Source organism: Lates calcarifer, unplaced genomic scaffold (genome assembly GCF_001640805.2).
Source record: "Lates calcarifer isolate ASB-BC8 unplaced genomic scaffold, TLL_Latcal_v3 _unitig_2486_quiver_2493, whole genome shotgun sequence".
Taxonomy (NCBI): Eukaryota; Metazoa; Chordata; class Actinopteri; family Centropomidae; genus Lates; species Lates calcarifer.
This window is the reverse complement of record NW_026116253.1, coordinates 1-19,724: the sequence shown is the minus strand read 5'-3', so window position 1 is coordinate 19,724 and position 19,724 is coordinate 1. Positions and strand designations below refer to the sequence as shown.

General features: G+C 33.8%; 1 protein-coding gene and 2 long non-coding RNA genes across 3 annotated transcripts; 2 read left to right on the top strand and 1 right to left on the bottom strand.

Annotated features, from left to right (window-relative positions):
- Nucleotides 1-28: 28 nt before the first annotated feature.
- On the bottom strand, nucleotides 29-5,377 carry LOC108892812 (centrosomal protein of 83 kDa-like). The gene is given in 11 exon segments (XM_018690537.2): nucleotides 29-398; nucleotides 1,324-1,350; nucleotides 1,352-1,456; nucleotides 1,627-1,706; nucleotides 1,709-1,877; nucleotides 1,972-2,103; nucleotides 3,378-3,470; nucleotides 3,611-3,761; nucleotides 3,899-4,001; nucleotides 4,004-4,104; nucleotides 5,184-5,377. Coding segments are annotated over 10 exon segments (1,140 nt in total). The 5' UTR covers nucleotides 4,098-4,104; nucleotides 5,184-5,377; the 3' UTR covers nucleotides 29-212.
- A 1,627-nt stretch (nucleotides 5,378-7,004) lies between these two features.
- LOC127140209 (uncharacterized) lies at nucleotides 7,005-10,305 on the top strand. Its single transcript, XR_007810564.1, has 3 exons — nucleotides 7,005-7,413; nucleotides 8,926-9,372; nucleotides 10,267-10,305. It is a non-coding gene; the product is annotated as an uncharacterized LOC127140209 (long non-coding RNA).
- A 4,837-nt stretch (nucleotides 10,306-15,142) lies between these two features.
- LOC127140208 (uncharacterized) lies at nucleotides 15,143-16,185 on the top strand. Its single transcript, XR_007810563.1, has 2 exons — nucleotides 15,143-15,232; nucleotides 16,132-16,185. It is a non-coding gene; the product is annotated as an uncharacterized LOC127140208 (long non-coding RNA).
- Nucleotides 16,186-19,724: the final 3,539 nt, after the last annotated feature.

Below are 19,724 nucleotides of genomic sequence, written 5' to 3'. Positions count from 1 at the left end.
GGTCACATGGTTATGAACACACTTATTTTTGGCCCTTTGACAGGTCTCCCACACAATGAATGTGGGAGGTAGAGATGAATGACATAAAAGACTTAATTCTCCATACTGTGTAATCACAGCCCCGAGTCAGTAAATCAAATCAAATCAAAGGAAGTTGTAAGAAAACAAAAAACAGGCATAAGACAAACAGAAAGTCAGGACCTCAGCACATCTCACTGCAGAGAGTTGAGCAGTGTGTGTGTGTGTGTGTGTGTGTGAGGGAGGGAGAGAGAGAGATCCATACCTTCCATCTGCCCCTGCAGAGTGTCTCTCTCCCTCTCCATCTCCCCTTTAGAGCGGGTACACTCCAGTTTGATGCTGGCCACCTCCAGTTTATGTGAATGCTTCAGGCTTTCAATCTGAGAAGAAGAACAGAGTGAGTATGTGGCCACAGTGATAGACAGAGGACACTTGCTGGATGTTGTTAGAAATGTCTCTTTTTACCATCATATATATTTTTTGCATTCTTTTCCATTTTCTTGCAATTGTATATGAATCAGTGGAGGACCGCAAGTGTCAAAGAAATAGTAAGCATTTAATTCATTCGTAATTAATTATACAATAATAATAGGCATTAATAACTGTGTTAAACTAATTTATTTACCCATACATAAACTGACTAAATTACAATGTAATGAATTGTTTGATATTTTAAGGCCAGTAAAATGAGGCATTATAAAAAAGAATTTACAAATTGCAAAGTACAAAAGAATTAATAAATAATGGCATTTAAAAATCTATATCAATGTGCAGTTTAAAGGAGAAATGAATAACTGGTGCCACACATTGAATTAAGAATACAGATTCTAATGTATTTATTGTATTTTTGACTGTTTGAAGCTGTTTTTGTAACTTCTTCTATGGCACTTGTGGTCCTTCATATAATTCACACCTGTATACTAGTTACTATATTAGTAAGGTATTTTCTGTACTAATATATTTGCTGTAGTTGTCTATTTTCTTAACAATATCACAACAGGCTGCTTTAAGCTTCATTGGCAATTAGATCAGCTTTTCACTTTATCCATTGTAAATAGATCAACTGTATGATAAAGTATCTATCAATACTCTCATGACAATGAACACTGATCTGAAAGCCAGTCAACCTAAATGAGAATGAAGCTGGAGAGAGAAAAAGGTTTCATGTTATTGTTGTTACAGACAAACTTTTCCAGAATCATCAGTCTCTTACTTAATCTGGCATTGACACGCAGACACTGCTCAACAATGGCTCATGTAATGTTACAGTTAATAAAACATTTCAGAGGTCATAGAGCAGTGCACCTGGCAGGTGAGGGAGTTGACCTCTCTTCTCAGCTTTGTGCAGTCGCCCTGTGAGCTGGCTGTTCTGCTCGTGGCTCTGATGAAGCTCACTCTCCATCCGCTCCAGCTGCAGACGTAGTGACTGACGCTCCACCTGTCAAACCAACGACCAATTACATTATGATGCAAGATGAACTGTGATAATCCTGCAGGTAAGTTTAATAATTGCTGCAGCAAATAACTAAAAGATACAGCAGACAAAAACAGATGATGTGTGATGTTAATCCAATCCCAACACGCTATGAGATGACTTTGTCGTCTCACCTCCAGTGACTTCACTGCAGCCTGAGACTCTGACAGCTGTCTGATCTGGATACGTTGGACGTTCTCAGCCTGCTGACCGAGTTTTCCTTCTGGGCTCGGAGCTCGGCCACCTCTGCCTCCAGGCCCTTTAGCCGTAGGTGGAGCTGGGCTTTCTCCCTCAGCAGAGCTTCCACTCGTTTCCCGTCACGCAGAGGGTCTGAGCCCTGGTACTGAGCCACCAGGTCCTCCCTATCCTTCTCCAGACGAGAGATCTGACAACAAGGTATGAATATTTTTGATCTCATTTACTAAGTTAGTATTTATCATTATTTTAGACACAAGTGTATCTCAGCAAAGGCACACAACCTCTGCCTCATAGCGAATCCTCCTCTCCTCCAGTATATGAGCATGTTCCTCCCTCTGGTGGTCAAACTGGGACTTGAGGAAGGTGTACTCATACCTCAACTTGTTGTACTCAGATCTGTACTTCTCTGTCTCCTGTGAAAAACCACAAGTTACACATATTAGCCACAGATCAGTGAGAGGAGGGAGGGTGCAATCAAGCAGATAAAAATGGAAATTATCTGCTATTCCTTTGAAACCACAGATTTTCAAATGATTTTCAATAGGCAATCAATGCTAATCTCTTGACTGTTGCTATGGACTTGACAATCACAGCTGCTGGTGCCATGTGTAGAGCAGGTACTAAAGGATAATAGCAGCAATTTCCCTCATCAGCAGAGGCCATTTGCAGCTGCTTATTCATGCAAATGACTGACAATAAATTCCACAATGACAAATCTTTTTTTCTTTTTTTCTCCACATTATTTCTTCAGTTACAACCAACAAGTTTTCAACACAAAATTTCAGGTACAAATGCATATTTTCATTTGATCTAAACAGTGACTGAAAAGAGCAGAGAAGGGCTGCAATGAGAGTAAGAAAATATTATTTAAAAGAAACAGTCCACTGAGTGTGGATATTACTCATAAAGTTCATCCATCATCCAACCATCCGACTGCTCAGAAACTGTGGTTTCAGTCGTATTTTAATATACCTATATTATGATGCTACACATGTACGAAGTTTATTAAGTTCCTTCCAGAAATGAAGCTCTGTGATCAACAAAAGTTTATGATACATGTTTTGTTCATTAGATGATCTTCACAAATGAAAATCACTGTTATGATTTTTGAAACCTAAATACAATAACTAGAAGTAAAAAGCTACTGGTTATAAACAAACTACACCATGGTCACATGACATCAACATCACCACCACTAAGCTTCCAACTTGTATTTCAGTTTAAAAATGTCTTGAGCTTGTGCTGACCGTATTTAAGGTATTTAACCAAAAACATATTCAAAAACCCACTGACTTTGGGACAAGGGAAGTGGAAGTGCTAAAATGCTAACTTACTGCTAGGTTTTAGGACTCATTCCTGCACCACTATATTATAAGGTTGTCACTGAAGTTGCCACAGGCAGGAAATGCATCAAAAATCAATTATTACCTCCATGTCTTTTCATTTAGAACATCTTTGTTAGCAAAGACAGCAATTAAGCTAGTTTTGACACAATTAACTTCAAATATGATTTCATCAAAATCTATTACAAAATGGCAGGACACTGTGAACCAGACACAGTACAGGGTCATAGCTCTAACAGTGATACTACTGTTCTCTCTCTTGTGTACTGAAGTGAGAGAGCTGACTGCTGTCTGATATTAGCAGCTTGTAATAAAGAAAAAAAAACAAACAGAGAGAGGCTGACCTCCTCGAGTTTGTTGAACCTCTCTCTGACTGGAGCCTCCATCTCCTGCTGCACCTGAGCTCTGAGCAACTCCAACCGCTGAGGGGTCATCACCTGGTCAACACAAACACACACATTTGTATCCAGTAAGTCAGTGGAAGTTTAGTCACAAAGAACTGATTTAAATATATTTTGTGGGGAGAAAAAAAGGGAGTTAAGTTCCACCCTTTCCTCTCTTCTTGATCAAAGTGTACCTGCAGTCGGAGCTCCTCCAGCTCCCTGGTTTTGTCCAGCAGCTCTCCTCGCAGCTCAGCCAACAGCAGCTGCAGTTTCTCCTGCTGAGCCTGCCTGTCGCTCAGCAGCCGCTTCAGTTCACCCTGCGCCCGCGTAAACTCATCCTGAAGGCTATGAAAAAGATGGAACATACAATACAGATACCTAACCGCCATAGCAAACTGTGAAGTATATGGTGAACAGCAGACTGAAAAGATTGTCTTTTCACCATGATTTAAAAAACTTTTTTTTTTTCCATTTAGTTTTACCTTGCATGTTCAGCCTTCAACGTTTGGTAGTTGGTCCTGTGGTTTTCACACTTCATCCTCTCATCTATGAGCATTTTCTGCAGCTCCATCTCTGCTCCCCCAAGCCAGCAGACAACCCCAGCATGGCTGCAGACTTCCCCATCCCGGGCTCCAGGTTTGGAACCAGGGATGCCGACTGGCCAAGGGCAGACGAGGTCATCTTACCTCTGCAGGAAAGAGTAAAAGATAGGAGGAGATAAGGAAAAGACAGGTAAACCAAACAGAGCACTGTAGTCTGTATCCCAAAGAGAGAAATAAAAGCTGTTAGTACTATAACAGTGACAAAGACTGTCTGCAGTCTGTCTGTGGTGTGGTGATTTCAGAGGGAAGAATGAAGGTTGACTTTGTTGTTAGTTAGTAACCATGGTGGCTTTGAGAAGAGTCCCCTAGCTACTTAAAAATCTCAAGGCTCTGAATCAATCTCAAGTGATTAGTTAGCTCCGCTCTCTGGCTGCTGGCTCTGTTATGGATACGCAGTCTGCGATCACAACTACTGAACCACTTTAACACCAGCCACTTATCATCAAGCATCCTGTCTGGTCTATGTGGCGATTATCACAATAATGTCACTTGACCAGAATAAACTGACACAACGCTGAATTTCAGTATTTCAGTAAATACAACCGCAGTGTCACAAAAGAAACTTTATATGGACAGGCTGATGTTTGTTGGCATCTGCTCTGTTCAAGTACAAGTAACTAAGATTACCCACACTGGAGACAATGGGGGTTTAGCCTATAGACTGGCTTTTGCTGATCACAATACTGATGCAATGCACTTTAAACTATATCAGGATTGTGTCAAAAGCTTTGTGTTATATTTAAATATCGCGCCCCATGTCCCGCGACTTGATATGCTAACTAGCCAGTTAGCTACTTTACTGCGCCCGTTATCGGACACTGCCTTTCTAACATTTTCCATGCCAAGTTGCGGTACTATGCTTTAAGTAAGCGGTCATTAGCATGGCTCAGACGTGTTCTCTTAGTTTAGACACAAACAACCACAATTCAAGCAAAGTTCTGAGTGACTTAACGCGTCTGCTAAACAAGCTAACTTTAGTAAACACTTTGGTGAGCCACGTAGTTAATGTTAGTACAACTGATATTAGCGTGTTGTGCTAACTTCATTTACAACCCAGCTCGCGTTTTGGTCTCCAAGCAACGAAATATGAAGTCATGAAGTAACGTTAAACAACACTATTGTTTACTTTATTTATTGGAGCAGTTGGCAGCCGAAAGCCATTTACCTCTTGTTGAACTGAAGACTCCTTCCTCTCCTGCTTTGTATTTGCTTTGCTAGCCAGCGCTAGCAGGCTAATCTGTAAACTACAAACTGTGGGATCATGGGAATCTTTTCTTGACGTGCATTTATCACGATTAAAAAAAACCTAACTCACCATGACGGGAGCGTATTGCTGCCACACCAGAAAAATAAAAACTGACCACTATCACGTGATAACGTTATAACTCACACATTATAACCATAGACTGTATATAAAGATTATAACGTGATAACTTTGTTTGACGTAATAACGTAATAAGTTAGTTGTACGTTGAAACCATAGACAGTCTATGGTTGAAACGTGATATTAAATGAAATGGTGTAGAACAACGGAGAAAAAGAAAATTGCTCATTTACACGATTTGGTAGAGCTTTGCTTCGTGCTTGGATTAAGACATGGCGAGATTTTGCTATTACTGAGCGAGGTGGATGATATCATGATGAGCTTCAACTGAAACGTGAAAATTTTCACGTTATAACGTAATAACATCGCTACAGGTTGTACCTATAGACTAAAGGTTATACCCGCCCCACACTGCATCTGAAATAATCTTCTATGGCTTGTATATAAGTTATCCCTGTGCAGCGCAGTTAATTTCCTCTTGAAACAATAAAGATTCAGTTTTTCTACTTGACAGCTCACTCTAATTAAACAGCTCAATTCCCCCACTGAATTCTGTCACTTTGCTGCTACGACGACCAAATGTGTCCACAAGGAGCACTTACAGTTCTACATCTCAAGGGAAATACTGAGTCTGCAGTTTGATCAAATGCAAACTATAGAAGATAAACATTATACACCATGTGTTAACAACTAACAGCTGACTGATTGACGCTGTTATTGATTAATTACTAACACCGCCAATCACAACTCTACTTCTGCCAGAAAGTTAAATATTGCAATTTTCATCAGAAAACATCGGTGTATCGATCAAAAAAAGAACATAAATGCTCCTCTGTGGATAAGAGCACAAACATGAAATCATTCCATTGTAAGAAAATGAAGAGGGGGACAATAAAGAAACAGTAATGTTTCTGTTTGGTGTTTTACCACACAGGCATGTAATACTCTGGGTCCAGACATGATGTAGGAGAGGGAGGAGAAAAATATTTCTTGAACAATACATGTTCTTCAGAGCCTAAATTGGCTCATTAACAAGGAACCTAACGCAGGTAACACGCCTGAAGATACGGATTCTCAGCCAGGAAGGGTACAGCTGCCGCCAGATAGCCAGGAAGTGCAGATGCAGACCTTCAGCAGTTAGATACACTCTGCAGAAATAGAGACGAACCAACAGCTTGGAAGACAAACCAAGATCTGAGCGTCCAAGGGTTTCTCCAGCAAGAAATGACCGCATCCTGATTCGCATGTGCAGGGAAAACCGCTGAATGACATCACAGGAGCTTCAGCAGCAGTTCTCAAACCAAACTGGTGTCCAGTGTTCCACCCGCACTGTACGTGGCCCACTTTTAGATCATGGCTTAAGGTCCTACAAGGCTGTCAAGAAGCCCCTGATCAATGAGAGACAGAGGTTAGCCCGGCGTCGTTGGGCCCAAGCACACAAGAACCGGACAGCCAGGAATTGGAAGAAGATTCTGTGGTCAGATGAGTCCAGTTTCCAGCTTTATCCTCCTCCTGATAATGTGAAGGTACGCAGAAGGCTAGGCCAAGCATTATCTCCAGCATGTACAGTACCTACTGTCAAGCATGGTGGAGGCAGGTCTTAGAGTGAACATGAGCCCCGTTGAAAATCTGTGGTGGATTATCAAAAGGTCTGTTTCAAAGCGTAAACCAAAGAATTTAGAAGAATTAAAAGCGGTAATTCAAGAAGAATGGGACAAGATTACCCCTCAACAGCGTGAAAGACTTGTGGGGAACATGCCAGCCAGGATTAGAGCTCTACTGTGTGCTAATGCCAGGACTACTAAATATTAATGTTGTTGGCTTGCGTGTATTGTCATTGGCTACATCGTGTGTCGTCATCGGCCATGATGACCTTCCGGGTGGAGCGCAGAAAGGCGGAGAAAGGAAGTCGGAAAACAGATATAAATCAACGTCTGGGCCGTTGGTTCGGTTTGTCGGTACTGTGAAAAACCTTACTCACTGAAGAAGCCTGGCTGCTAAAACAAGCTTTGAAGCTGCTTTTTGTCGAACACGAGTGATGCTGGACGCTGAATACACCTGCGGCACAAAGGTAAGGCTAATGGGCAAACTACCTAGCGTTAGCATTTGCGTTAGCGGCGAGCGTTAGAATTAGCCTTCTCTTTTCAACGACTTCTTTTAACCTTATTTCCATTTCAGTCGTTTTTATCGCGTGGGTAAGAGTGTGTTTGTGTTTCCGTGACTGAGGCGTCCCGGACATGAGTTGCGGACCTCCAACGTGGACGGGTGAAAACTCAAGCTCTTGATAGTCTGTTCAAATCCCCGTTGTAATTGTTGTCACTTTACCGACATCTTGCATCTCATTGTAATTTTGTGTTCCATCCTGGTCAGTTTAACTCAGTTTATAGTGGTCTACCATGTCATTGTCATCATTCTGTGTCTCATTTTGTGTTATATTGCGTCTGACTTGGCTGCTTTACGCCTGAGGCCTGTAAAACGAAGCGGGATTTGCGGTTAGCGTGGTAATCTCAGGTTTAACTCTGGGTTTTCACTTTTACGATGGTGGTTCACTTCTTATCGGGGTAAATCACCACGGTAACTTCTGCTGAACGGCTAACCTGTTCCGGGGCAGGTTAACCTCAGAGAATCAGATCAAAACCTGTCATCTACTCCATCAACTACTGATCAGTGGAATCACTGGAAGATTGGCGTCAACCTTTCTGGAGGATCCCGACAGGGACAGAGTTTACAATAAAGTGACAAATAATAAAGATCAATAGATATTTTTTATACCTCAGTGGAATCGTTTTATTCCAGGCTTTCCATTTTCCACAACACAGCTTCTAACAAACACAGAGAGTTTATCAAACTAAGTGATCACATACTTACTGTTATATCTCCACTTTGATAGAACAAAGATTCTTTTATCCACACACTGTTGAATATTTCCCACGATTATAAATAAATCAGTCAGATCGATCTCAGACATTAACTCTCTCCTCCCCTCTCTACTTTGGCAGCAGAAACAGTATGACATGTCTGTAACTTTTTATCTGCATCACATATTCACAATAACTAAATAACTAAATCACCATCTGACTAAAGAGCACTAAAGCATTTGTACTTATTTACAATGAATCCTCAGCCTGACTTTGATAATTACAAGTTATTTCTTGTGTTTCTATTCTAGTCATGTGATTATATTGTTCACATTTCACCTTTTTAAATGTCATTTTTGGACTTAGCTAGAACCAAAACGACATGCAGCTATCAGCGTTACTTATATAATATTAGGTACATCAACGTTAGCAACAGCAAATTTAAGGTGCCACCACGGCCATACTCTTTGACAAAAACTCAATCTTTTTATAACTTTTAAATAAATAATCATTTTACTTTTTCCCAAATATTTATTGTTATTGGTTCTTTAAGAGGTGGTGACAGTGAACTGTTCATTTTCTGAAACAGCCCTCTAATGTTTGGAAAATGCTCTGGTTCAGCTGTAATGTTGAATTTTTATCTGTGTTTTCATGGTTAAACTGTCGATGAGGAATAGGTAGTAGTGTATTGATCATTTTCCTTTGAATGTTTCTCTTTCCTCCAGGTGTCACCACGTTGTCCGCAACATTGTCCATGATCTCAGAGACACGGTCCATGATCGGAGAGACATTGTTGAGGATGAGGGAGACATCGTCCACGATCAAAGACATTGTCCACAATCGCAGAGACCTTGTCAAAGATGAGAGAGACGTTGTCCATGATCAGAGACATTGCCCATGCTTCGTAGAGACCTTGCGATAGAATCGGCGGAGACGGGGGTCACCGATTTGAAGGCATTGCCCGCGATCATGGAGACATTGTCGATGATCACTGAGACAGCGTCTATGATCTCAGAGACATCGTCCACGATCACAAAGACATAGTCCATGATCGCAGAGACATTGTCCATAATCTCAGAGACACTGTCCGCGATCACAGAGACGTAGTCCACGATCACAGAGACTCTTCGTACAATGAAGAAGTTCTTTGAGACCAGGACAGAGGCCTCCAGGTAACCGTCTAACACAGAGCACTGACATTGTTTAAGTCATTAAATCAGAAAAGTGTAATAAATCAGAAAAGTAAATCAGAAAAGTGTAATAATAGAAGTAATCTGCAATATAAAAATAATGTACAAGTAATCTGTATTAATAGAAGTAATGTAAAAGTAGCAATAGCAGAAGTAAGATGTAATAGTCAGAGTAATCTGTTACTAGATGTAGTGTGCAACAGTAAATGTTATCTGTAAATCTGGAAGTAATATGTAATTAGAAAAGTAATATGCAATGGGAAAAGTAATCTGATATTAGAAGTAACAGTAAAAGTAATCTGTAATATAAAAGCAATGCAGAAGTAATAGTAATCCAAAATAGGCATAAAAATGTAACAGTATAGTAAAGCATCAAAAATGTCAGATGTTATTGTACATGATCAGAAATTCTTAATCTTATGTATGTGCTTGACATATTAGACTACAACATACACAACAACATCAATTCTACAAATTAAATATTGGATTGAGTTGTTCGTAAGTGTGTTAATTTTAACTGTTGGTCAGAGGGTGATTTTAATCATGTCTTTACAGTGTGTAACAAACAGTCCTACACTTATTTACTTAAAAATTTCAGATAAGCTGCTGTTAAGACCTTTGTAAATTTGGTTGTCATTCATTAAAGGAAAACAACACAAAACAAAAACATTTTAAATATATGTTAATAAGAAGGTTGAACTTTGAAAAAATGATTCCGTATGTGACTGTCTGTGGTGGAGGAAATAATAAATAATAAATGTTACTGTAAAGTATTGGAAAGATAATGACCAGTTATGCCATGTTTGTCGTAGTTATTTTTGATTAATGTTGTGTTTGGAAAAACCTGGTTTTAAACAAATGTTCAATGTGTTTCAGCTCCTTTCACAAAAACAACAGGATCCACCAATAGCGAAGGTAAGAAAATATTTTTATTTCTATAACAAACATATCAATAAGATATTTTTGAATATCAACAATTTATTCAGTTATAAAAACATAACTACGAAAGGAGACACTTGAGCTGTCTCTCAAATGTCAGACCTTAACAAAAACCATGTGACAGAAGTACTGACATCAAAAAGTCTAATAATGAAACTAATTTGCAAAATAAAAATAATTTAAGTAATATATTAGTAATCTGTATTTATAGTAGTAATGTTATGTAGAAGTAATTAGTAATATCAGAAGAAAGATGTAATAGTTATCTGTACTATAAAAGAAGTTTGCAATAGTTGAATGTACTTTGCATCACTAAAAGTTTACTAAATTTAGAAATATGTAATATAAAAGTAATGGTTAAAGTAATCTAATATCCAAGGTTACACTAAAAGTAATCAGTAATATAGAAGTGATTCAGAAGCAAAAGTAATCTAATCAGAATGACGTCAAAAATGGTGAAAAATGTCATAGTATTGTAATGAATCAAAAAACTTTTAAAAATGTCATAGTATAGTAAGACTTCAAAAAAAGGTCAAAAAAATGTCACAGTATAGTATGGCGTCAAAAACTGTCAAAAAATGTCATAGTATAGTAAGGCATAAAAAACTCGTTGAAAAATGTCACAGTATAGTAAGGCTTCAAAAAATGTCATAGTATAGTAAGGCTTCAAAAATTGTCAAAAAATTTTGTAGTATAGTAAGGCTTCAAAAAATGTCATAGTATAGTAAGGCTTCAAAAAATGTCATAGTATAATAAGGCTTCAAAAAAATGTCATAGTATAGTAAGGCTTCAAAAAATGTCATAGTATAGTAAGGCTTCAAAAATTGTCAAAAAATGTCATTGTATAGTAAGGCTTCAAAAAAATGTCATAGTATAATAAGGCTTCAAAAAATGTCATAGTATAGTAAGGCTTCAAAAAATGTCATTGTATAGTAAGGCATTAAAAAATGTCATAGTATAGTAAGGCTTCAAAAATTGTCAAAAAATGTCATAGTATAGTAAGGCTTCAAAAATTGTCATATTATAGTAAGGATTCAAAAAATGTCATAGTATAGTAAGGCTTCAAAAATTGTCAAAAAAATGTCATAGTATAGTAAGGCTTCAAAAATTGTCAAAAAATGTCATAATATAGTAAGGCTTCAAAAAAATGTCATAGTATAGTAAGGCTTCAAAAATTGTCAAAAATTGTCATAGTATAGTAAGGCTTCAAAAAATGTCATGGTATAATAAGGCTTCAAAAAAAATGTCATAGTATAGTAAGGCTTCAAAAAATGTCATAGTATAGTAAGGCATCAAAAATTGTCATAGTTATAGTATAGTAAGGCTTCAAAAATTGTCAAAAAATGTCATAGTATAGTAAGGCTTCAAAAAATGTCATAGTATAGTAAGGCATCAAAAATTGTCATAGTATAGTAAGGCATTCAAAAAAATTGTCAAAGAAAATGTCATAGTATAGTAAGGCTTCAAAAATTGTCAAAAAATGTCATAGTATACGTAAGGCTTCAAAAATGTCATAGTATAGTAAGGCATTCAAAAAATTGTCATAGTATAGTAAGGCTTCAAAAATTGTCAAAAATGTCATAGTATAGTAAGGCATTCAAAAAATGTCATAGTATAGTAAGGCTTCAAAAATATTGTCAAAAAATGTCATAGTATAGTAAGGGCTTCAAAAAAATGTCATAGTATAGTAAGGCTTCAAAAATTGTCAAAAATGTATAGTAAGGCTTCAAAAAATGTCATAGTATAGTAGCTAAGACATTCAAAAAATGTCATAGTATAGTAAGGCTTCCAAAAATGTCAAAAATGTCATAGTATAGTAAGGCTTCAAAAATTGTCATAGTATAGTAAGGCTTCAAAAATGTCATAGTATAGTAAGGCTTCAAATTGTAAAAATGTCATAGTATAGTAAGGCTTCAAAAATTGTCAAAAATGTCATAATATAGTAAGGCTTCAAAAAAATGTCATAGTATAGTAAGGCTTCAAAAATTGTCAAAAAAATGTCATAGTATAGTAAGGCTTCAAAAAAAAAATGTCATAGTATAGTAAGGCTTCAAAAAATTGGTCATAGTATAGTCAAGTTAGAAGTGCTTCAAAAAATGTCATAGTATAGTAAGGCTTCAAAAAATGTCATAGTATAAGGCTTCAAAAATGTCAATAGTATAGTAAGGCTCAAAAATGTCATAGTATAGTAAGGTCAAAAATGGGCTTCAAAAAATAGTAAGGATAGTATAGTAAGGCTTCAAAAATTGTCAAAAAATGTCATAGTATAGGTCAAAAAATGTCATAGTATAGTAAGGCTGTCAAAAAAATAGTCATCAAAAAAGTATAGTAAGGCTTCAAAAAATGTCATAGTATAGTAAGGGTCAAAAATGTCATAGTATAGTAAGGCTTCAAAAATTGTCAAATGTCAGGCTTCAAAAAATGTCATAGTATAGTAAGGCTTCAAAAATTGTCATGTATAGTAAGGCTTCAAAAAATGTCATAGTATAGTAAGGCTTCAAAAAATGTCATAGTATAGTAAGGCTTCAAAAAAAAAATGTCATCAAAATCAAAAATGTCATAGTATAGTAAGGCTTCAAAAAATGTCATAGTATAGTAAGGCTTCAAAAATTGTCATAGTATAGTAAGGCTTCAAAAAATGTCCGGTCAAAAAATGTCATAGTATAGTAAGGCAAAAAATGTCATAGTATAGTAAGGCTTCAAAAATTGTCAAGGCTTCAAAAATGTCATAGTATAGTAAGGCTTCAAAAAAAAAATGTCATAGTATAGTAAGGCTTCAAAAAAAATAGTATAGTAAAAAAAAAAAATGTCATAGTATAGTAAGGCTTCAAAAAATGTCATAGTATAGTAAGGCTTCAAAAATGTAAAATGTCATAGTAAGGCTTCAAAAATGTCATAGTATAGTAAGGCTTCAAAAATGTCATAGTATAGTAAGGCTTCAAAAATCAAAAAATGTCATAATATAGTAAAAAAAAAATAGTAAAAAATTGTCTATAGTAAGGCTTCAAAAAATCAGTATAGTAAGGCTTCAAAAAATGTCATAGTATAGTAAGGGCATAGTATAGTAAGGCAAAAAATGTCATAGTATAGTAAGGCTTCAAAAAATGTCATAGTATAGTAAGGCTTCAAAAATTGTCAAAAAATGTCATAGTATAGTAAGGCTTCCAGTAAAAAAATGTCAATAGTAAGGCTTCAAAAATTGTCAGTATATAGGTCATCAAAAATGTCATAGTATAGTAAGGCTTCAAAAAATGTCATAGTATAGTAAGGTTCAAAAAATGTCATAGTATAGTAAGGCTTCAAATTGTCAAAAAATGTCATAGTATAGTAAGGCTTCAAAAATGTCATAGTATAAGGTCAAAAATGTCAGGCTTCAAAAAATGTCATAGTATAGTAAGGCTTCAAAAATTGTCATATATAGTAAGGCTTCAAAAAATGTCATAGTATAGTAAGGGTCAAAAAAAGTATAGTAAGGCTTCAAATTGTCAAAAAATGTCATAGTATAGTAAGGCTTCTCAAAAAAATGTCATAGTATAGTAAGGCTTCAAAAATGTCATAGTATAGTAAGGCTTCAAAAATTGTCAAAAAATGTCATAGTATAGTAAGGCTTCAAAAAAATGTCATAGTATAGTAAGCTTCAAAAATGGTATAGTATAGGCTTCAAAAAATGTCATAGTATAGTAAGGCTTCAAAAATTGTCAAAAAATGTCATAGTATAGTAAGGCTTCAAAAAATGTCATAGTATAGTAAGGCTTCAAAAAAAATAGTCAAAATGTCATAGTATAGTAAGGCTTCAAAATTGTCAAAAATGTCATAGTATAGTAAGGCTTCAAAAATTGTCATATTATAGTAAGGCTTCAAAAAAATGTCATAGTATAGTAAGGCTTCAAAAATTGTCAAAAAATGTCATAGTATAGTAAGGCTTCAAAAATTGTCAAAAAATGTATAGTAAGGCTTCAAAAAAATGTCATAGTATAGTAAGGCTTCTTCAAAAAATGTCATAGTATAGTAAGGCTTCAAAAAAATGTCATAGTATAGTAAGGCTTCAAAAAAATGTCATAGTATAGTAAGGCTTCAAAAATGTCAAGTATAGTAAGGCTTCAAAAAATGTCATAGTATAGTAAGGTCAAAAAATGTCATAGTATAGTAAGGCTTCAAAAAATGTCATGTATAGTAAGGGTCAAAAAATGTCAAAAAATGTAGTATAGTAAAAAAATTGTCATAGTATAGTAAAATTGTCAAAAAATGTCATAGTATAGTAAGGCTTCAAAAATTGTCAAAAAATGTCATAGTATAGTAAGGCTTCAAAAATTGTCAAAAAATGTCATAGTATAGTAAGGCTTCAAAAATTGTCAGGTCAAAAAAATGTCATAGTATAGTAAGGCTGTCAAAAAATGTCATAGTATAGTAAGGCTTCGTCAAAAATGTCATTAGTAAGGCTTCAAAAAAATGTCATAGTATAGTAAGGCTTCAAAATGTCATAAGGCTTCAAAAAATGTCATAGTATAGTAAGGCTTCAAAAATTGTCAAAAAATGTCATAGTATAGTAAGGCTTCAAAAAAAAATGTCATAGTATAGTAAGGTCAAAAAATGTCATAGTATAGTAAGGCTTCAAAAATGTCATAGTATAGTAAGGCTTCAAAAAATGTAGTATAGTAAGAAAAAATGTCATAGTCTCAAAAATTGTCAGTAAGGCTTCAAAAAAATGTCATAGTATAGTAAGGGTCAAAAAATGTCATAGTATAGTAAGGCTTCAAAATCAAAAATGTCATCAAAAATGTCATAGTATAGTAAGGCTTCAAAAAATAGTTTTCAAAAAATGTCATAGTATAGTAAGGCTTCAAAAATTGTCAAAAAATGTCATAGTATAGTAAGGCTTCAAAAAATGTCATAGTATAGTAAGGTTCAAAAAAATGTCATAGTAAGTAAGCTTCAAAAAAATGTCAAAAAAATGTCATATAGTAAGGCTTCAAAAAAAAAATGTCATAGTATAGTAAGGCTTCAAAAAATGTCATAGTATAGTAAAAAAGTATAGTAAAAAAAAATGTAGTAATCAAAAAATGTCATAGTATAGTAAGGGGTAAGGATAGTAAGGCTTCAAAAATTGTATAGTAAGGTCAAAAAATGTCAAAAAAATTGTCAAAAATGTCAGTATAGTAAGGCTTCAAAAAAAAAAATGTCATAGTATAGTAAGGGCTTCAAAATTGTCAAAAATGTCATAGTATAGTAAGGCTTCAAAAATTGTCATAGTATAGTAAGGCTTAAAAAATGTCATAGTAAGGCTTCAAAAAAATGTCAAAAAAATGTCAAGTATAGTAAGGCAAAAATTGTCATATAGTAAGGCTTCAAAAATGTCATAGTATAGTAAGGCTTCAAAAAATGTCATAGTATAGTAAGGGTCAAAAAATGTCTAAAAAAAAAAATGTCATAGTATAGTAATCAAAAAATGTCATAGTATAGTAAGGCTTCAAAAAATGTCAAAAAATGTCAGGTTAAGTATAGTAAGGTCAAAAATTGTCATAGTATAGTAAGGTCAAAAAAAAAAATGTCATAGTATAGTAAGGCTTCAAAAATTGTCAAAAAATGTCATAGTATGTAAAAAAAATGTCATAGTATAGTAAGGCTTCTGTCAAAAAATGTCATAGTATAGTAAGGCTTCAAAAATGTCATAGTATAGTAAGGCTTCAAAAATTGTCAAAAAATGTCATAGTATAGTAAGGCTTCAAAAATGTCATAGTATAGTAAGGCTTCAAAAAATGTCATAGTATGTAAGGCTTCAAAAAAATGTCATAGTATAGTAAGGCTTCAAAAATTGTCATAGTATAGTAAGGCTTCAAAAATTGTCAAAAAATGTCATAGTATAGTAAGGCTTCAAAAATTCAAAAATGTCATAGTATAGTAAGGCAAATGTCAATAGTAAGGCTTCAAAAATGTAAGGCTTCAAAAAATGTCATAGTATAGTAAGTCATAGTAAGGCTTCTGTAGTCATAGTAAGGCTTCAAAAAATGTCATAGTATAGTAAGGCTTCAAAAATTGTCAAAAAATGTCATAGTATAGTAAGGCTTCAAAAATGTCATAGTATAGTAAGGCAAAAAATGTCATAGTATAGTAAGGCTTCAAAAATTGTCAAAAAATGTCAAAAAATGTCATATAGTATAGTAAGGCTTCAAAAAATGTCATAGTATAGTAAGGGTCAAAAAATGTCAAAAAATGTCATAGTATAGTAAAAAAATTGTCATAGTAAGGCTTCAAAAAATGTCATAGTATAGTAAGGCTTCAAAAATTCAAAAAATTGTCATATATAGTAAGGCTTCAAAAAAATGTCATAGTATAGTAAGGCTTCAAAAAATGTCATAGTAAAAAATCAAAAAATGTCATAGTATAGTAAGGCTTCAAAAAATGTCATAGTATAGTAAGGCTTCAAAATGTCAAAAAATTGTCATAAGGCTTCAAAAAAATGTCATAGTATAGTAAGGCTTCAAAAAATGTCAGTAAGGCTTCAAAATTGTCAAAAATGTCATAGTATAGTAAGGCTTCAAAAAAATGTCGTAAGGCTTCAAAAATTGTCATAATAGTAAGGCTTCAAAAAATGTCATAGTATAGTAAGGCTTCAAAAAATGTCATAGTATAGTAAGGCTTCTCAAAATGTCAGTAAGGCTTCAAAAAATGTCATAGTATAGTAAGGCTTCAAAAATTGTCAAAAAATGTCATAGTATAGTAAGGCTTCAAAAAATGTCATAGTATAGTAATCAAAAAATGTCATATAGTAAGGCTTCAAAAATTGTCATAGTATAGTAAGGCTTCAAAAAAAAAAATGTCATAGTATAGTAAGGCTTCAAAAAATGTCATAGTATAGTAAGGCTTCAAAATTCAAAAATGTCATAGTATAGTAAGGCTTCAAAAATTGTCAAAAAATGTCATAGTATAGTAAGGCTTCAAAAATCGTAAAAAAATGTCATAGTAATAGTAAGGCTTCAAAAAATGTCATAGTATAGTAAAGGCTTCAAAAAATGTCATAGTATAGTAAGGCTTCAAAAAAATGTCATAGTATAGTAAGGCTTCAAAAATCAAAAAATGTCATAGTAAGGCTTCAAAATTGTCAAAAAATGTCATAGTATAGTAAGGCTTCAAAAATTGTCAAAAAATGTCAGTAAGGCTTCAAAAAATGTCATAGTATAGTAAGGCTTCAAAAATTGTCAAAAAATGTCATAGTATAGTAATCAAAAAAATGTCATAGTATAGTAAGGCTTCAAAATTGTCAAAAAATGTCAATAGTGTCAAAAAATGTCATAGTATAGTAAAAAATTGTCAAAAAATGTCATAGTATAGTAAGGCTTCAAAAAAATGTCATAGTATAGTAAGGCTTCAAAAAATGTCATAGTATAGTAAGGCTTCAAAAATGTCATAGTATAGTAAGGCAAAAAAATGTCATAGTATAGTAAGGCTTCAAAAATTGTCAAAAAATGTCATAGTATAGTAAGGCTTCAAAAAGTCGTAAGGCTTCAAAAAAATGTCATAGTATAGTAAGGCTTCAAAAATCAAAAAATGTCATAGTATAGTAAGGTCAAAATCAAAAAATGTCAGCTTCAAAAAATGTCATAGTATAGTAAGGGTCAAAAAATAGTAATCAAAAAAATGTCATAGTATAGTAAGGCTTCAAAAAATGTCATAGTATAAAAAAAATCATAGTATAGTAAGGTCAAAAAATGTCATAGTATAGTAAGGCTTCAAAAAAATGTCATAGTATAGTAAGGCTTCAAAAATGTCATAGTATAGTAAGGCTTCAAAAAATTGTCAAAAAATGTCATAGTATAGTAAGGCTTCAAAAAAATGTCTATAGTAAAAAAGTATAGTAAGGCTTCAAAAAAAAAAATGTCATAGTATAGTAAGGCTTCAAAAAAAAATGTCATAGTATAGTAGGCTTCAAAAAAAAAATGTCAATCAGCTTCAAAAAATGTCATAGTATAGTAAGGCTTCAAAAATGTCATAGTATAGTAAGGGTCAAAAAATGTCATATATAGTAAGGAAAAAAATGTCAGTAGTATAGTAAGGCTTCAAAAATTGTCATAGTATAGTGCTTCAAAAATGTCATAGTATAGTAAGGCTTCAAAATTGTCAAAAAATGTCATAGTATAGTAAGGCTTCAAAAATGTCAAAAAATGTCATAGTATAGTAAGGCTTCAAAAAAATGTCATAGTATAGTAAGGCTTCAAAAATTGTCATAGTATAGTAAGGCTTCAAAAAATGTCATAGTATAGTAAGGCTTCAAAAATTCAAAAAATGTCAATAGTATAGTAAGGCAAAAAATGTCATAGTATAGTAAGGCTTCAAAAATTGTCTAAGGCTTCAAAAAATGTCATAGTATAGTAAGGCTTCAAAAATTGTCAAAAATGTCATAGTATAGTAAGGCTCAAAAAATGTCAAGTTCAAAAAGTCATTTCAAAAAAATGTCATAGTATAGTAAGGCTTCAAAAATGTCATAGTATAGTAAAAAAATGTCAAAATGTCAGTATAGTAAAAAAAATAGTATAGTAAGGCTTCAAAAATTGTCAAAAATGTCATAGTATAGTAAGGTCAAAAATAGTATAGTAAAAAATGTCATAGTATAGTAAGTCAAAAATGTCATAGTATAGTAAGGGGTCAGTAAAAAAAATGTCATAGTATAGTAAGGCTTCAAAAAATGTCATAGTATAGTAAGGCTTCAAAAATGTCAAAAATGTCATGTATAGTAATCAAAAAATGTCATAGTATAGTAAGGCTTTCAAAAAAATGTCATAGTATAGTAAGGCTTCAAAAATGTCAGTATAGTAAGGCTTCAAAAAAAAAAATGTCATAGTATAGTAAGGCTTCAAAAATTGTCATAGTATAGTAAGGCTTCAAAATTGTCAAATGTCATATATAGTAAGGCTTCAAAAATTGTCAAAAAATGTCATAGTATAGTAAGGCTTCAAAAAATGTCATAGTATAAATCAAAAAGTCATATGTATAGTAAGGCTTCAAAAAATGTCATAGTATAGTAAGGCTTCAAAATTGTCATATATAGTAAAGGCTTCAAAAAATGTCATAGTATAGTAAGGCTTCAAAAATTGTCAAAAAATGTCTAGTAAGGCTTCAAAAATTGTAAAAAAAATGTCATAGTATAGTAAGGCTTCAAAAATTGTCAAAAAATGTCATAGTATAGTAAGGCTTCAAAAATTGTCATAGTATAGTAAGGCTTCAAAAAATGTCATAGTATAGTAAGGCTTCAAAAAAATGTCATAGTATAGTCCATCAAAAATGTCAGTAAGGCTTCAAAAATGTCATAGTATAGTAAGGCTTCAAAAAATGTCATAGTATAGTAAGGCTTCAAAAATTGTCAAAAAATGTCATAGTATAGTAAGGCTTCAAAAAAAATG